This window comes from Chiloscyllium plagiosum, unplaced genomic scaffold, assembly GCF_037043375.1.
Source record: "Chiloscyllium plagiosum isolate Xiang-an unplaced genomic scaffold, Cpla_swu_hap1 HiC_scaffold_28, whole genome shotgun sequence".
Classification (NCBI taxonomy): Eukaryota; Metazoa; Chordata; class Chondrichthyes; order Orectolobiformes; family Hemiscylliidae; genus Chiloscyllium; species Chiloscyllium plagiosum.
The window spans coordinates 23,151,092-23,168,851 of record NW_028270166.1 but is presented as its reverse complement, the minus strand read 5'-3'; the positions used below and the strand labels follow the sequence as shown (position 1 = coordinate 23,168,851).

General features: G+C 40.8%; 1 protein-coding gene across 10 annotated transcripts in view; it reads right to left on the bottom strand.

The window, feature by feature from the left end:
- The window catches only part of LOC122565318 (phospholipid-transporting ATPase IC), a 152,524-nt gene that overhangs the window by 57,071 nt on the left and 77,693 nt on the right, over window positions 1–17,760 (bottom strand). For all 10 annotated transcript variants that reach the window (XM_087976047.1, XM_043721170.2, XM_043721169.2 and 7 more), the window contains 7 exons: window positions 17,489–17,550; window positions 16,851–16,923; window positions 16,689–16,759; window positions 14,617–14,699; window positions 10,159–10,317; window positions 5,784–5,872; window positions 889–1,082 (listed from right to left, as the gene is read on the bottom strand). In XM_087976047.1, coding sequence (XP_087832173.1) covers window positions 889–1,082; window positions 5,784–5,872; window positions 10,159–10,317; window positions 14,617–14,699; window positions 16,689–16,759; window positions 16,851–16,923; window positions 17,489–17,550 — 731 coding nt within the window. The remainder of the gene's footprint in view (window positions 1–888; window positions 1,083–5,783; window positions 5,873–10,158; window positions 10,318–14,616; window positions 14,700–16,688; window positions 16,760–16,850; window positions 16,924–17,488; window positions 17,551–17,760) is intronic.

Genomic DNA, 17,760 nt, shown 5'->3' with positions numbered 1-17,760 from the left:
TGTGTGTGTGACATCAGTCAACTGGGTGAAGCCAATGAATGCAGCATGAACATTAACCCTTCAGATCCACTACCTAATGCAACATCAGCAGTGAGGAGAACAACTTCTGATAAAAGAAAATCATGAGTGTTTAACTTATGGAAACAGGGAAACTCTACATTTCAAGAAGAGCCATATTCATATTTCAGAGCCTTAACACACACCAAACATTTGGGGTCAGTCCATTTCAGGACTAGTCTGGGATTATGTTTTAAAGGATATGCTTCCAATAATTATTGATAGTATCTCTTCCAAATCTTTTTCAGTTCAAATTGCATTACTATCAAAACCTAGAAATCATTAACAAAAACCCATTTCCATTGTTCTCCAAAGTATTATAACTATTCTCTTTCTTTAACCTTCTCAATGATGAAGAAATCAGTGGAATTTTTTACCTATTTTTCAAATCCATTCACAGGATGTGGGTGTCACTGGGTAGGCCAGCATTTATTGGCCATTCCTAATTGCCTAGAGAGCAGTTAAGAGTCAACTTTTTTGTTGAGGGTCTGGAATCACACATAGGCCAGTTCAGGTAAGGTGACAGTTTCCTTTCCTATTGGAAGGTGGGAGCTGATTAATGGACATGAATGAACCAGACGGTTTCATCCCTGAGCATCATTTCGTGGTTATCTAATTTCAGACTTTGATTGAATTCAAATTCAATTCAAAACCAAGTCTCCAGACCTGAATCTCTGGAGTAATAGGTAATACCACTATGCCTTCACCTCCACCTGCAACTTCTGAAGAGCTTTCTCATTGCACTATCAATCTCCGGGGAGATGATTCTAAATAGCTGCACATTACAAAGTGTTTGTATGTAGCTTTGCAGACAGAGAATGACGTGCTTACGTAACGTAAAGTGACATTGGCAATATCGAGTTCAAAATAATAACGTAGCCCCAAAAAGACAGAAAGCCTCGATATCCTGGACTGAAATTCTCGGATTCAATGTCGAGATATGGAGCTTTCTTTCCAAATTTCTCATCCCAGGCAGCACCTCCAGCTGCGAGGCAGAACGATAAACCGGCGAGAATCAAGAGGACCTGAAAAGGTATCAAGTAAATGTGCAATTACTTAACTCAGTTGCATTCCACTTTATAGGTATTGCTACAGTCACCTTCGATCTCACAGCCCGATATTGCCAGTCCTGGACACGAAATCCAGTGCTTACACATGTCAAACATTAAGAAGAAATTTATGCTTTTAGGAAGCACCTTCTTTGTCCACAAGACATTGTTAAAAACTTCCTGCCCAATGGAGCACTTTCTTTAAAAAATGGTGTGACTAGTTTTATGTAATGCAAGGTCAGAATAAACACAATTTGGAATTAAAAGTATAAGCACAGTATAACGAAATGTTGCATGTGCAACATTCCTATTTTGTGCATTTATACCACAATTCCTTTACTTTAAGTCAAATCCTATTTAAAAACTTTAATTACATTACTGAGCTCTGAAGAAACTGGGATAAAAACTGAAGCTGCACTTTGTAGATGGTCTAGTAATTTGGGTTAGGAAACAGATAGTCAGGATGAAGGGAGATAGCTAGTGTTGTTCCCAAGGGACTGTCTGGAGCCTCAAACCTTCACCAGCCTTACTGATAACTTGATGTGGAAGTGCCAGCGTTGGACTGGGGTGGACAAAGTTAAAAAAACCCACATAATACCAGGTTAAAGTTCACAGGTTTATTTAGAAGTGCTAGCTTTCGGAGTACTGCTCCTTCATGAGATAACTGTGGAGCAGGACCATAAGACACAGAATTTATAGAAAAAGATTATGATGTCATGCAGTGAAAACAATATATTGAACAAATCTCGATTGCTGTTAAATCTCATCTTTTCAAATGGGCTGCAGGTTTCAGTTCATTAATACGTAAATCCCAAAACTTCTTTCAAGGCACATTCTTGAAATAACTTAAGGTCTTATTTAAAAAGGTGACATTTCAGCTCAGACAATGCATTAAAAGGTATGAGGTTGCAGTCTGTCTGTATCCCAATCTTGAGTCAGACTGGTTCTATTTACAAAGCAGGATTTTATAAAATGTTACATGGATTGACTGCATGCAGATTTGTGCTTTTTGAGCAAAATAGAATGTGTCTGCAAATACAATTCTGCAAATGCAAATTCACCCCATAGACTTATATATATGTGTGTGTGTGTGTGCATGTGAGTGTGAGTGCACGTGAGAGAGTGTGTGTTCATGTATGTGCATGCTTGGTGGAGTGTGCGCGTGAGTGTGACAGAGTATAAGCTTGTGAGAGGGTGTGTGCATGGGTGTGAGTCCGGGGTGCGTATGAGTATAAGAGAGGTCAGTGTGAATGTGAGATATGTAAAAATGTGCATGTGTGTGTGTGAGAGAGAGAGTGTGTAGTGTAGTGAAGTCACCTGTAGCGTGACATGAACCCAAAATCCCGATTGAGGCCATCCCCACAGGTACCAAATTTAGCTATATGCCTCTACTTGGCCGCTCTGTGTTGTTGTCTGTCCTGAAGTCCGCCTTGGAGGATGGTCACCTGAAGATCTAAAACTGAATGTCCCTGACGACTGAAGTGTTCTCCGAGTGGAGGGAACAACTCTGTCTGGCGATTGTTGTGCGATGTCCATTGTGCATTGTCGTAATGTCTGCTCGGTCTCACCAACGTACCATGCCTCAGGGCATCCTTGCCTGCAATGTATGAGATAGACAACGTTGGCTGAGTCACATAAGTATCTGCCACATACACAGTGGGTGGTGCCCCCATGTGTAATGGTGGTATCCATGTCGTGGTGGTATCCATGTCGATATTCTGGCATGTCTTGCAGCGGTTGCCATGACAGGGTTGTACAGTTTTGTGGTCCATGTTGTCCTGAAGGCTGTGCAGTTTGCGGTGAACAAGTCTGTTTAAGGTTTGGCAGTTGTTTAAAGATGAGAAGTGCAGGTCTGGAGAAGGTCTTGGCGAGGTGTTCATCCTCATCAATAACCTGTTGCAAACTGTGACGAACATGATGTAGTATCTTGGCTCCCGGGAAGTACTGGACAATGAAGTTACTCTATCAGTTGCAGCCCATGTCTGTCCCCTGAGGAGGTCATTACAGTTTCTCGCTGTGGCATGTCAGAACTAGCGATCGATGAGTTGAGCGTCTTACCCTGTCCTGATAAAGCTGTTCTTCAGCACCTTCAGTTCTGACTTGCCACAGCGAGAAACCGTATTGACCTCCTCAGGAGACAGACAAGGGATGGGACTGATAGGGTACTCTTTGTTGTCCAATATTTCCCGGGAGTGGAGAAACTACACTGTGTTCTTTGCAGCCCGGGACACATTATCAATGAGGATTAGCACCTCTCTAAGACCTTCCCCACGCCTCCACTTCACACATTTAAACAATTGCCAAACCTTAAACAAACCATTGTTCACAGCAAACTGCCTAGCCTTCAGGACATCAACCACAACACCACACAATCCTGTCATGGCAACCACTGCAAGACGTGTCAGAGTATTGACATGGATACCACCATTACACGTGAGGACACCACCCACTATGTTTGCAGCAGGTACTCATGTGATTCAGCCAACGCTGTCTATCTCAAACACTGCAGGCAAGGATGCCGCGAGGCATGGTACATTGGAGAGACCAAACAGACGCTACAACAACAGATGTATGGACACCGCACAACAATCACCAGACAGGGGTGTTCCCTCCCAGTCGGGGAACACTTCTGCATTCAGGGACATTCAGCCTTGGATTTCCGGGTGAACATCCTCCAAGACAGACTTTGGGACAGGCAACAACGCAGAGGCTGATGGCCAAGTTCGGTACCTATGAGGATGGCCTCAACCAGGATTTTGGGATTATGTCACACTACGGTGACCCCACTACACTATACACACTCTCTCTCTCACTCACAAACACACACATTCTTACTTACTCACACACTCATGCTGACCCTCTCCCATACACATGCTCTCTCACACACCCATGCACAAACCCTTTCATAGGCTTATACTCCATCATACTCATGAACACACTCTACCAAGCAGGCACACACGTGAACACACACTCTCATGTGCACTCACTCTCTCTCTATCTCATTCTCTATATAAGTCTATGGGGTAAATTTGCACTTACAGAATTTTATTTGCAGACACATTCTATTTTGCTCAAAAAGCAAACAATTTACAGGCAGTCAATGCAGGCAGTCAATCCATGTAACATTTTATAAATTCCTACTTTGGAAATAGAATCAGTCTGACTCAAGATTAGGATACAGATAGACTGTAACCTCATACCTTTAATGCATTGTCTGAGCTGAGATGACACCTTTTTTCATAAAACCTTAAGTTGTCTCCAGAATCCCAGACTTAAAAATTCTGGGCTTTACTTATTAATGAACCAAAACCTGCAACTCATTTTAAAAGATGAAAGACTTAACAGCAATCTAGGTTTGTTCACCTCAGTTGCATGGCATCGTAATCTTTTGCTATAAATCTGTGTCTTATGGTCCTGTTTCACAGCTACCTGATGAAGGAGCAATGCTCCGAAAGCTAGTGCTTCCAAAAAAACCTGTTGGACTATAACCTGGTGTTGTGTGATTTTTACCATTGATGACTTGACCAGAGAATTATTAACATTATGTGCAGAGACATGAAGACAAAGAGAACAGTACATTGTGTAGCTGGGAGCAAAATCATAAATGGAAATCACTGTGGGTAACTGTGAGGTTATCCAACCAAATATTTTCTTAACAGGGAAATATTAGGAACTACGGAGAAACAAATGTCCATGTAGGCAAATCACTAAAACCTGGTGGAGAGATGCAATATGTCATCAAAAAAATTAATGGAATGTTGAACTTTGACATGGAGGTTTGCAACAAAGTGAGGACGTTTGTACAGAGTTTAGTGCACCAACATTGCACATTGTACACATTGTTCACTTTTGAGCATCAAACCTCAGGAAGGGGAGATATTTCCTAATCAACCTGTTCAGAGATGTTGAGACACAACTCTGGAACAGGACTTGGTATACTAGCTGTGGGGAGGTAGGGGGCACAATGCAAATATACCACATTAGCAAGTTTAAAGTGTTAAATTGTAAGAAATGTTAGTATATGTTTAATTTGTATTCCTTGAGTTTAGCTGGTGGAAGGGTAATTTAATCAAGATCTTCTAAATGATAAAACATGGAAACTTATCAAAGTGGCACCAGGAGATTTCGAATGGCTCATCTAAACAATGGCTGAAAGGATATTTAGCAGGGATTTGTATATTTTAAATAATAAACAATTTGATAGAGTAAATAAGGATTGAGATTAAGCATCAATGATAAAGGCATTATTAATTTAAAATGCCAGTGAAATAATGAGGAAGTCATAAATTTTCGTTCTGCAGTGTTGCTAGAGCTCAATAAGATTTGCTGTAGTGCGACAGGCAAATTAGGAAGCAGATCAGCTTTCCAAAAGAAAGTAAATGGTAAATTAGGGCAGAAGGAGAAATGGGACAGAGAGCAGGGCAGTGAGCTTCATTTTTGATCAGTCTAACAAGAGATTGGCATGAACATTATGACTCGAGAGAGTGGCGCTGGAAAAACACACCAGGTCAGGCAGCATCCGAGGAGCTGGAGAATCGACGTTTCGGGCATAAGCCTTACATCAGGAAAGACATTGTGAGTAAAACTATGGACATTATGAGTAAAATTACATGTAAATCTATAGGTAAATGTTCATAATTCTACGAAGTGTAAAATGTGGAAAGTGATAGAACATACGAGAAACACCACACGATTCATGAGGCGCTCAATTCTGGTTTTCTTCAAGATATATCTCCCGCTGTTTTTCATTATTTTTGTATCCACCCCTGAAAATTAAATAGAATATAAAATAAGTTTAGATCTATCCATGCAAAGTCATCAGCAGGAAACCTATATGAGGTGCTCCGGTTTCCTCCCTCAGTCCAAAGATGTGCAGGTCAGGTGAATTGGCCATGTTAAATTGCCCGTAGTGTTAGGTGCATTAGTCAGAGGGAAATGGGACTGGGTGGGTTACTCTTTGGAGGGTCAGTGTGGACTTGTTGGGCCAAAAGGCCTGTTTCCACATTGTAGGGAAGCTAATTAATTCTAATCATGAGTAATATAATAATTCTGGTCTTGGGAAATAGCAGAACAAAAGCCACTAGTTCCCTTAAAGACGATTAAGATCCAGGAGATCCTAATGACTGGTAACACTAGCACTCATGTCCCAATCCTCATTATGTATATAGAGAAATTTAGCACATACAGGGATTTCTCATGAAGCAAATATACACCTACTGAATATGCCAGCAATTAATCCAGAGGTTTGCGAGTCTGAATTATAAGAGGTATTATTTTTATACGCGTGTAGTGTTCTGGTTTCCTAACTTGTATTCATGCTCCAGAGTCTATCTAGCTCAAATAATGTATTCATATGGACAGAATCTAATCCCTTTCTTATTGTAAACACATCATCTCAAAGGCCATGCACTTCCAAGGTACAAAACCCTAGCACTGCTCTGATAACTAAGGGTGGGTGTTTTAACTCAAAGTGGGAGTCAGGCAAGTAGGTCCCATCATGACCTCAGAAATGTGAAGTCTGACTGATTTGAACTCTTGTGATGTAATATCATAGAATCATACAGCACAGAAACAGACCTCACAGTCTAACTTATCCATCCCAATCTGATCTAGTCCCATTTGCCAGCATTTGGCCCATAACCCTCTAAATCCTTTCTATTCAAATACCCATCCAGATGCCTTTTAAATGTTGTAATTGTACCAGCCTCCACCATTTCCTCTGGCAGCTCATTCCATGCACCCTCTGCTTGAAAAAGTTGCCGCCTAAGTCCCCTTTATATCTTTCCCCTCTGAACTTAAACCCATGCCCTCTAGTTTTGGACACTCCCAACCCAAGAAAAAAGACTTTAGCTACTCACCCTCTCCAAGCCTTTCCTGATTATATAAACCTCTATAAGGTCATCCCTCAGCCTCTGACACTCCAGGGAAAAAAGCCCCAGCCTATTCAGCTTCTCCCTATAACTCAAACTCTCTAGTCCCAGCAACATCCTTGTAAATCCTTTCTGTACACTCTTAAGTTTCACAACATTCTTCCGATAGGAAGGAGATCAGAATTCTATACAATATTCTAAAAGTGGCCTCACCAATGCGGTGTATGGCCATAACATGACGTTCTAACTCCTTGTTCCATAGGTAATTTCAAGACAAAGTCTTCAATCTTGTCAAAATATCTATTAAGTGGTATTTATCAAATGCTTTATAAAACTCTGCAAATACACAATCCCACTACCCTCAAAGCTGCAACTTTAGTTTAATGTTAAATTTGCCCTTTTGTATGAAATGTCAATTCTCCTGCTCCTCAGATGCTGCCTGACCTGCTATACTTTTCCAGCGCCAATGAAGGCAAGCATGCCAAATGCCTTCATCACTAGCCTGTCTACCTGCATCTCCAATTTCAAGGAAAGATGCACCTGCACCCCTAGGTCTTTTTGTTCGGCAACACTCCCCAGGCCCCTACCATTTGCTGTGTAAGTCCTGCCCTGGTTTGCCTTACCAAAATGCAACATCTCACATTTATTTAAATTAAACTCCATCTGCCATTCTTTGGCCTATTGGCCCATCTGATCAAGATCCTGTTGTAGTCTGAGATAATCTTCTTCACTATCCACTACTCCACCTATTTTGATGTCATCTGCAAACTTAGTAATCACACCTCTTATATTCAGATCCAAATCATTTATATAAATGACAAAAAGCGATGGTCCTAGCACAACTTGGCACACTGCTTGTCACAGACTTCCATTCTGAAAAGCAACCATCTGTCTCCTACTTTCAAACCAATTTTTGTATCCAATTGGCTAGCTCCCTCTGGATCCCAATGTAATCTAACCAATCTACCATGTGGAACCTTGTTGAACACTTTGCTGAAGTCCACATAGACCACATCCACCACACTGCCTTCATCAATCTTGTCACCTCTTCAAAAAAATTCAATCAAGTTAGTGAGACATGATATCCCATGCACAAAGCTATGTTGTGCATCGTATTCCTGTCCCTCAGAATCCCCTCCAAACAACTTACCACCCCCCCCCCCCCCCCCCCCCCGACATAAGGCTGACTGGTCTATAGCTCCCTGGCTTTTTCTTGCAGTCTTTCTTAAATAATGGTATCACATTAGCCCACCTCTAGTCTTCTAGCATCTCACCCATGACTATTGATGATTCAAATATCTCAGTAGTGGGCCCAGCAATTTCTTCCCTTACTTCCCATAAAGTTCTGGGATCTTGACTCAGTCAGTCTGACACCAAAAATTGGAAGGAAAAAGCACCCGGTTAGAGAGTGCACTTACAGCCCCCAGGACATAAGCACAATCAGGAGCTTGACATGCTGGGGAAGGCCTTACAATTTAACCTGAGCCTGAAAATCTGTCAGTCTGTGATGAGGGGTCATAGCAAATGCATGGAAGTCTCACCTCAGAGATCAATCTGAATGACCAGCAGCATTGTATTCCTGGCTGTGAGACAAGGAGAGATCACCATTGCTGAGACCACAGGCAGTCAACAGATTCTAAATGACAGGAGGCCATGAATCTCACTGTGGGAGAGGAGGAAGACCCTGGAAGGTGGTGGGTGGGAATGGATTAGGGCTCATGTTCAAAATGCCTAGTGGAAGCAAAGGGGTAGAATGGGGGTCCTGATTGGGAAACAGGGACAGTGACAGAAGCTTCTCACTTGAAGCCAAGTACATCCAAGAGTCGCCTGACCTCAACTCCATCAGACTCAAAATTGGGTCAGGCAGAAAGCTGTCCTTCAATGGCTAAAGATTGAGGCAAAACCAGGTAGCGCCCCATCCCCCCTCCACCGCTGCCAGCTCACCTGTCTGGGGTCCAGTAAAATTCCTTCAATCCCTTGCAGCAGTGCTGTCTTTTTGAAACAACTGTCCGTTTAGTCATGTCCCCATGGCTACTCTCTATATCCTTTCTTCTGAAATATCAGTGATCTGAGAATTTGATCATTGCACATTCTCAGGAGAGAATCTGCAAATCACCTCTACACTGACATACATCTCATTAACTGCACTGCACTGTTAAAATGAAACTTGCATATTACATGTAAGAACTCTCCAATGCCATCATAGGTGGACTAGAAAATCACAAACAGTAAGAATGGACTGGGAAACATGGAAAATAATCCAACCTCCCAACCTCCACTTCTCAATTTGAATCAAGGTAGTGATTTGAAACATCATCATCAGGAAAGAACACCCACACGGTCACTTCCTGGCTTGCAGCTTGATCAACTTGCCAATGCTGCCCAGAATACACCCATTCTTATTCTCCTGGATTCCACAGCAAACAAAATTAACACTAAAATCACACCATCAGAAACTGGAAACTCCTTGCGGAGGCTTTGTGCTGTCCCATATCCAAACACTTCCCTTCAGAGGAATCTTGCATGGCTCTGGCAACCTGCACCAGATACTCACTATCGCCTACCCATGGCCAGAAAACATCAGATCACTCACTGTGCAAGAACTATAGTCACAGAGAAAAACTTTTTCTATGCGTTTGTGCTGCCTCCTTTTACTTTGAATTTAAAATGTTTTTAAAAGGCTATATTTAATTACAAGCATTTTATCAGTGAAAGAAATTAAAATTATCCATAATTTGAATTATCTGGTAATTTGAGTGAAGCAATCTAATTAACAATAAAATAAAAGAAAATTCTCAAATGAAATCATCTTGAATCAAGAAATGAACTGTTTTCCAAGGACTAACCCAATTACAAAATTCAAGTTGGCAATTATTGCCGAATCTGAAAATGTGTTGCTGGAAAAGCGCAGCAGGTCAGGCAGCATCCAGGGAACAGGAGAATCGACGTTTCGGAATTCCTGAAGAAGGGCTTATGCCCGAAACGTCGATTCTCCTGTTCCCTGGATGCTGCCTGACCTGCTGCGCTTTTCCAGCAACACATTTTCAGCTCTGATCTCCAGCATCTGCAGACCTCACTTTCTCCTCAATTATTGCCTGATAGCAACGGGACAGAATACACTGCATTCTATTTGAAGACCTGTGTTCTGACTGCAACACATTAGTATGGATAGGTCAACTTACCTGCAAATAAAACCACCCCATAGCACTTTTCTGTATTTCGTATTCTACAACCTCGGAGTAATATTTGCTCATTGTCAAGTGAGAATTCTTGTCCTTTCCAAAATAATGTGCCTGTAAATGAGTGTAGGTCACAGTTTGGCTTTTCACAGATAATCCTACCTGTGAAAACAACATGTATTAGTTTAAAGGCTGCTGGTAACTATGCACCAAAAATAACCAACTTATATAACATATTTGTCTGAAGGATGTCTCAAATAAATATGCAATATTAATATTACGAAGACAGGAACAATAACTAACATTTATATAGCAGAATAAAACAAAGCATTCCAAACATTTTAACAGTTACACTTTAAACAAAGTTCAATGTTAGACAACGAAAGAATATATTCAAACAGATGGTGAAATATTTAGTCAAGGAGGAAGGTATTGGGGAACAACTAAGGGGGATAACATTCTCGAGCCAGGGGTCCAGGAAGCTGATGGCGTGGTTGCTTTAGTGAAGTGATTAAGATCAGAAACTCCCAAGGAGTCAGAATCAGAAGAAAAAGGACATGTGGGAATGTTGAGGGCTAACAAGGCCATAGTGAAAGGCAGCAGCTTGACAAGGCAACAAGAACTTAACAACCCTCCCCCAACAATAAAAGCTGAAAGGGCACTTGTCAAACATCTGTCCTGACACATTAACAATTTAACAAATCTGCTCTATCTGCATTTCAGAGCAGCATAAGTCCTTGCATATCATCTGATAAAAGTCTTGCTTTCAATCTGAGATCCACTGGATTATACCATTTTAAAGCTCTGGTCATGGTGACCAGCAGCACTAATCCCAAATAACGTGCTGATTCAAGCCTGTTGATCCCAAGTTACAGGTGCTTTGTTGAAGTGAAGGTATTTTGTGCACTCACAACGACTCAAGCTATGTTTTCTAATGGCCTTCAACTGTAAAAAAAAACTCTTCAGAAGTTTCAGATCACACTATTGAGAACAAATTGATTGTCAGAATGAAAGTTATTTTCTTTCTGCTCCCAGATCTCTGTACTACAGAGCACGATTGAACCCTCTGTCAAATGCAGGCGGTTTGTTCATCTAAGTAAGCCTGAGGAGTAAAAACCAAACTGATCGAGACACAGTCACTGCTCCCAATCCAGGTGTGGGGATAACACAAAGGAAGCTCTTAGCTCACTGTACAATTCAAAATTATAAAGTCAATTCAGGGGAATATGTCCTAATGTGGTTAGAAGACAATTCCAGACCAGATCTTGTTTAAAATAAGGTTGCATATATATGGGTGCTGTTCAATAGAGAGGTGCAGAAGATTAGAGGTTGGAATTCTCAACCAGTTGACAGACAAACCATGGTCATTTCCAGACAAAAGTGAACAGCAGATATGGCAATACTGTAGAATGCTGTCAGCCAGCCATAAGTTCAACACGGTAAATTCTGCTCATTACATAAAACCATATAAGGTTGATACCAGACACAGAAGTGTATCTCTCTCAAGTATATTTCAAAACGATTTTGAAGAATCAACAATTATAAAACTGTACCTGACAGAAGGAATCTATTCTACCCATCATGCCTATGTTGGCTCTTTGAATGAGTTATCCGGTTGGCCTCGTTCCTTTTCACTTTTCTTCTATAGCCCCACAATTTATTTTCCCCTTCCAATGTTTAGTTATTTTCAGAAAAGATCTTGATACTGAATCTGTTTCTGTCACCAGTTGAGACTTTGCCTTTCAGAGCAGCATAGTTGCTGTATAAAACATATTGGCCTCATCTCACTTTTAATTCTTTTGACTATTACCTTGAATTGATGCCACCTTGGTTACCAATCCTTCAGCTAATGGTTACACTTCGCTTACACTGTCAAGATTCTTCAGGATTTTGGTCATTTCTGTTAAATTTTGCCATAATTCTCTCTCCTGTAAGGTGGACAACTCATCTTCTCTGTTTTCTGCATAATCAAAGACCCTCATCTCTGATATTTCAAGTTCCACCTGAGGACTTGATGGACATGCAAAGTATTCCATAACATGGCCAAACAGCTAGATTTTTGATCATAATCCCATATCATCCACGTATCTGTTTTCCTGCACTGAGGTATGACTTCCAAAATATGCATAAACTTCATGAGCTAGGAACAGGACTGAAAAAAATGAGGTGCTCCATTTTGGGAAAGCAAATATTAGCTGGACTTATACACTTAATGGTAAGGTCCTAGGGAGTGTTGCTCAACAAAGAAACCTTGGAGTGCAGGTTCATAGCTCCTTGAAAGTGGACTCACAGGTAGATAGGATAGTGAAGAATGCATTTGGTATGCTTTCCTTTATTCGTCAGAGTATTGAATATGGGAGTTGGGAGGTCATGATGCGGCTGTACAGGGCATTGGTTAGGCCACTGTTGGAATATTGCGTGCAATTCTGGTCTCTTTTCTATCGAAAGATGTTGTGAAACTTGAAAGGGTTCAGAGAAGACGTACAAGGATGTTGCCAGAGTTGGAGGATTTGAGCTATAGGGAGCTCTGGCAGCTCATCCCATACACGTACCACCCTCTGTGTGAAAACATTGTCCCTTAGGTCTCTTTTATATCTTTCCCCTCTCACCCTAAACCTATGCCCTCTAGTTCTTGACTCCCCGATCCCAGGGAAAAGACTTTGTCTATTTATCCTATCCATGCCCCTCATGATTTTATAAATCTCTATAAGGTCACCCCTCAGCCTCCAACTCTCCAGGGAAAACTGCCCCAGCTTGTTCAGCCTCTCCCTATAACTCAAATCCTCCAACCCTGGCAACAACCTTGTAAATCTTTTCTGCACCCTTTCAAGTTTCACAACATCTTTCCAATAGGAAAAAGATCAGAATTGCATGCAATATTCCAACAGTGGCCTACCCAATGTCCTGTACAGCCACAACATGACCTCCCAAGTTGTAAAAACGTACCCCTTACATCTCCTTTGAACTTTCTCCCTCTCATAGGTGGAAAGAGGTCAAGGTGAGGGTGAAAGTTCAGACTGGGGTGGGGGCGGAGAGGTCGGGAAGAAGATTGCAGGTTAGGAAGGCGGTGCTGAATTCGATGGATTTGACTGAGACAGGGTGGGGGAGGGGAAATGAGGAAACTGGTGAAATCCGAGTTCATCCCTTGTGGTTGGAGGGTTCCTAGGCGGAAGATGAGGCGTTCTTCCTCCAACCGTCGTTTTGTTGTGGTCTGACGATGGAGGAGTCCAAAGACCTGCATATCCTTGGTGGAGTGGGAGGGGGAATTGAAATGCTGAGCTACAGGGTCTGACCATCAACCAAATCTATCATATCATTATTCTATCAAGTCTACCCTCAACCTCCACAGCTCAACCTGAGTTTTTCTAGCATCTCCTTAAAGTTCAGGCCCTCTAATCAAGGCAGCATCCTGGTAAATGTCTTCTGCACCCTCTGCAAAGCCTCCACATCGTTCTTGTAATGTGGGAACCCAAATTGAATGCAGTCCAAGTGTGACCTAACCAAAGTCTTATAAAGCAGCAACATGACATCCTGACTCCTGTACTCAATTCTCTGACTAATAAAGGCAAGCATGCCATATGCTTTCTTTACTACCCTATTTACTCGCATGACCTGCTGCGCTTTTCCAGCAACACATTTTCAGCTATTTACTTGCATGGCCACTTTCAGAGAGCTATGGACTTGAACCCCAAGATCCCTCTGTAAATCAATACCTGTACCTGTTCAGAGGTGTTCCATTAACTGTAAACTTTCCCTTAATGTTTGATCTCACAAAGTACAGCACCTTACACTTACCCAGATTTAACTCCATATCTCTGCCCATATCTGCACCTGTGGGCATGTCAATGAAGTGGAGCAACAGCAAAGAATGCCTGACATACCAGCAGCAAGACAAACAAGTTCATAGAACTCACTGCAGATTATAATTCAGCTCTGAACTACTTAATATTTTGGCTCAATACTTAAACATCAGAGAACTTTAGGTTTTCTGCTATGATACATAGATTTGAGTAATTTTGACAAATGAGACTCTTGAAGATTTTTGACTTGCACTCATCAGGACACAATTGCAAGAACATCAGATCTCAAAGGGAACAACAGCATGGGATCAAGCTGCTGATTGATAGAGGCACTGGCATGGAGAGTGCTAAAGGGAACAGTTAACTGCCAAGCGTTCATTTAAATTCAAATCAGGAAAGTCATTTTTGATTGGTCAAGTCATTATCATGGGTATTACACTGAAGAATGTGAATATCCCATATCAGCATGTGGTTATTATTTGAACACAAGGCAATGCTTACAGTTAGATCAGAGATTATAAAATGGGAAATTATAGAATGATGGACATGAGGACATTCTATCAATCCTTTTCTCTTGTACAAGACAAAAACTTTGCTCTTTGGAAAGTCATTCAATTACTTAACCTTGAGAAATTGTTCTGCAACCATAGTCAATACTCACCATCAAACCGTGCTAGTTGGTCCACGGTGTTCACCTCATCATGTGTAACACTTAGTGCTTGTCTGTATTTCAGGTTGGTCTCACTGAAAGCAAAATTGTTTCCTGTTTTAAAACTTTGAATTTGATCTGTGTCAGCGGGCTGTAAGAACTGGCAGAAATCTTGTAATATTATAAAGGTGCTGTCATTGACAAGGTTTAATGACATTAAGAGTTACAATGGTATCTTTATTCAACCAATGAGGATAAAAATAGATAGAGAGAGATGGCATCATTGTTCATTAAAACAGATTATGAAATCACGGGATCACTTCCCAATACAGCACAAATTATATTACACAGAAACATTGAAAATAGAGCAGGAGTAGGCCGTTCAGCCCGTCATGGCTGCTCTTCCATCAATATGATCATGGCTCATTCTATCTGCACCAATAATTCCTGTGACACTAATGAAGAAGGCACCAAGCAAAACTAGCAACTTTTGAGTCGAAAGAGTGGGCCTGGAATGGGAGACTCTGGGGAAATTGGACCTGAAATGCATCAGCAGAAAGCAATCCTACAGTTACTGTTAAACTATCACTGTCTTATTGAAACAGAGGATCCTGAGGAGGCTTGACGGGGTAGATGCTGGTGCTTGGCAGAAAGACTAGAACAAGGGAACACGGTTTAAGCTAGAGATGAGAAGGCTATTAGTCTGTCTCATATGCTTGTTCAAGACGATGTTGGATAAATTTGTAACAGACAAAAAAGAGTCAAGAGTTAAAAAGGGCAGACAGAAAAGTGAAATTGAAACTGCAATCAGTCAGCCACAATCTCATTGAATGTTACATTAGGCTCGAAGAGTCAAATGACCTGTTGTTACTAGTATGTCCCATGTCTCTACATTTCAAAATGAAAGAGCTTCACATGACTGAGTCACATACTGTTCACTCAACCAACGGTGTTGTAAATTAAAAATGCTGGTGCATGTTGTGTTATGTCTCACGGTTAGTATGCAGCATACCTTTAAGAGACGTGATCATAATATCATCACTATGTCAAAGTATGTGACCTAAAGGTAAAATGGTGTCAACCTTGATCTTAATTTGGCCACTTGAAGCATGACATGCTGATGGAAATATGCTATTTGTAACTGAATAGCTTAACATTAACCCATGTACCTATGTATCCATAACTAATATGAACATATAAAAGGAGCAGTAGTAAATATGTATTGAATATTTCAGTACTACATTCCCACATCTAGATCTGATGTTATTACAGGAGCTAACATTATTATGGCCTCATTAGGCACAAATACACTTCAGGCCACAGCCACATCACACTGGTACACCACAATGCATCTGATTTCATGACATGTTCCTTTCCAAAGAAGTTCTGCATTGACACTACAAAATCAGCAAACGTATCCCTAAATGCATTGAACAGGGAATATCACAGATGCATTTTTTTTTGATAAGTTCTGTGATCATCAAAGCAGTGGATATTGTTGAGAAATGGAAGAGTTCAGCAAAGAGCAGAGGCCACCCCAAAACATGAAATGAAGTGGAAAAAAGGAAATGAGACAATTAGGCAACAGCTTTTTAAATAAGAAGGCAACAGAATTGTGGAAAAGAAATTACTAGTGATGTTGGGCAGACAAAGATGGCAAGCAGGTTTGAAGCAAATGAGATTTGGAGCTAATAGTCAGCAGTGTACAGTAAGAAAACTAATGGCTGGTTGGGAAAGATAAGCAAATTGATCTTATATTGGCTGAAGTATAATCATGACTTCGATAAATAAGTTGTGTCCCTGAGAAAAGAGGGTGTAATTCATATTCAGCTGGGTTCTCCACAACTCGAACTAAGGCTCTCAAAAGTGGTAATGGGTTCCTGAATGTGCCAGATTCATTGTAAACCAGAGACAAATATATAAAGAAACTGAAAACAATGTAATGTTATTAATGATTTACATGTGTAGTGGGAACCCTCCCTTCGCAATACCATGGTCAGAAATGGAGGGAGAGTCACATAACTCCTGAACACAACACATGCAGGAAAATGAAATAGAAATAACAGCAAATATAGAAATCTTACCCATCGATTTCAGCTGTTTCAACATAACACAGGCTATTTGGCTCCGAACTAGACAGCAAGAACAGATCAGCCTACGAGAACCACAAACAAGTATAGTGTTGAGATACTTAAGTACTATCCCTCCATAGAATAAAGAGTGTATTTCTTTCAAAGACAACTCACTGGAACAAAGTCATCCTTCTTCAGACAAACCACATCACCTACTTGGAGTTCTTTCCATTTTGCAATTGTGAAGCTACAAAAGAAATACAAAGAAGTTCAATCTACATAGGGGCTCTCATTAAATTAGGGCCTTCCAAAATGTTTCATAACCAGTGAAATAGTTTTTAAAATATTCACTGTTGGAAATGAAGACAGCTTTGGCAGCCAAATTGGATACAATGAAATCCTACAAAAAGCAATCAATCAGTCAAAGAACCAGATAATCTATTTTTACAGATGCTGCTGGTTGTATTAATATAGACAGGAACTTCAGGAGAACTTGCCAGCTTTTCTTCAAATGGGGTCATGGATCTTTTACATTCATCCAAGAGACCAAGCAAGTATCCAGTTTAATTGCTCAGCTGAAAGTATCTCTAACAGTGCAATACAGTCTCAGTATCACAAGGAAGTGTCAAACTAAACAATATGCTCTATTTTTCCTAGGAAGACCTAGAACCTTCAACCTCCTGACCCAAAGGTTTGAATGTTAACATTTAGCCAAGGTTGATACAGTACCACATAAAACACAATACCATACTGACCACTAGCTCCTAATACTCTCTACATTGTGTCGACTGTCTCGTTGTTTAGTTACTTACCTTTTCCCAACAAGAACATCGCATGGTCTGTTGTTGATCTCTTTGTCGCTCTTGTGACGTGCCTAATACAGAGACAAAACGTTGAACAACCAAGTCTTTTTGCCAATGACACCTGATTGTAAATCATCACAGATTTAATAACCTGTTAACGATCAATTAAAACAAAAAACGTTTTATATATCTGTTAAATGAATATACACAGAAACACACACCAGCCAAGTTACAAATATTGTTGATGTTGGTTAAATAAATAGCGTAGCTAATTTAAACAC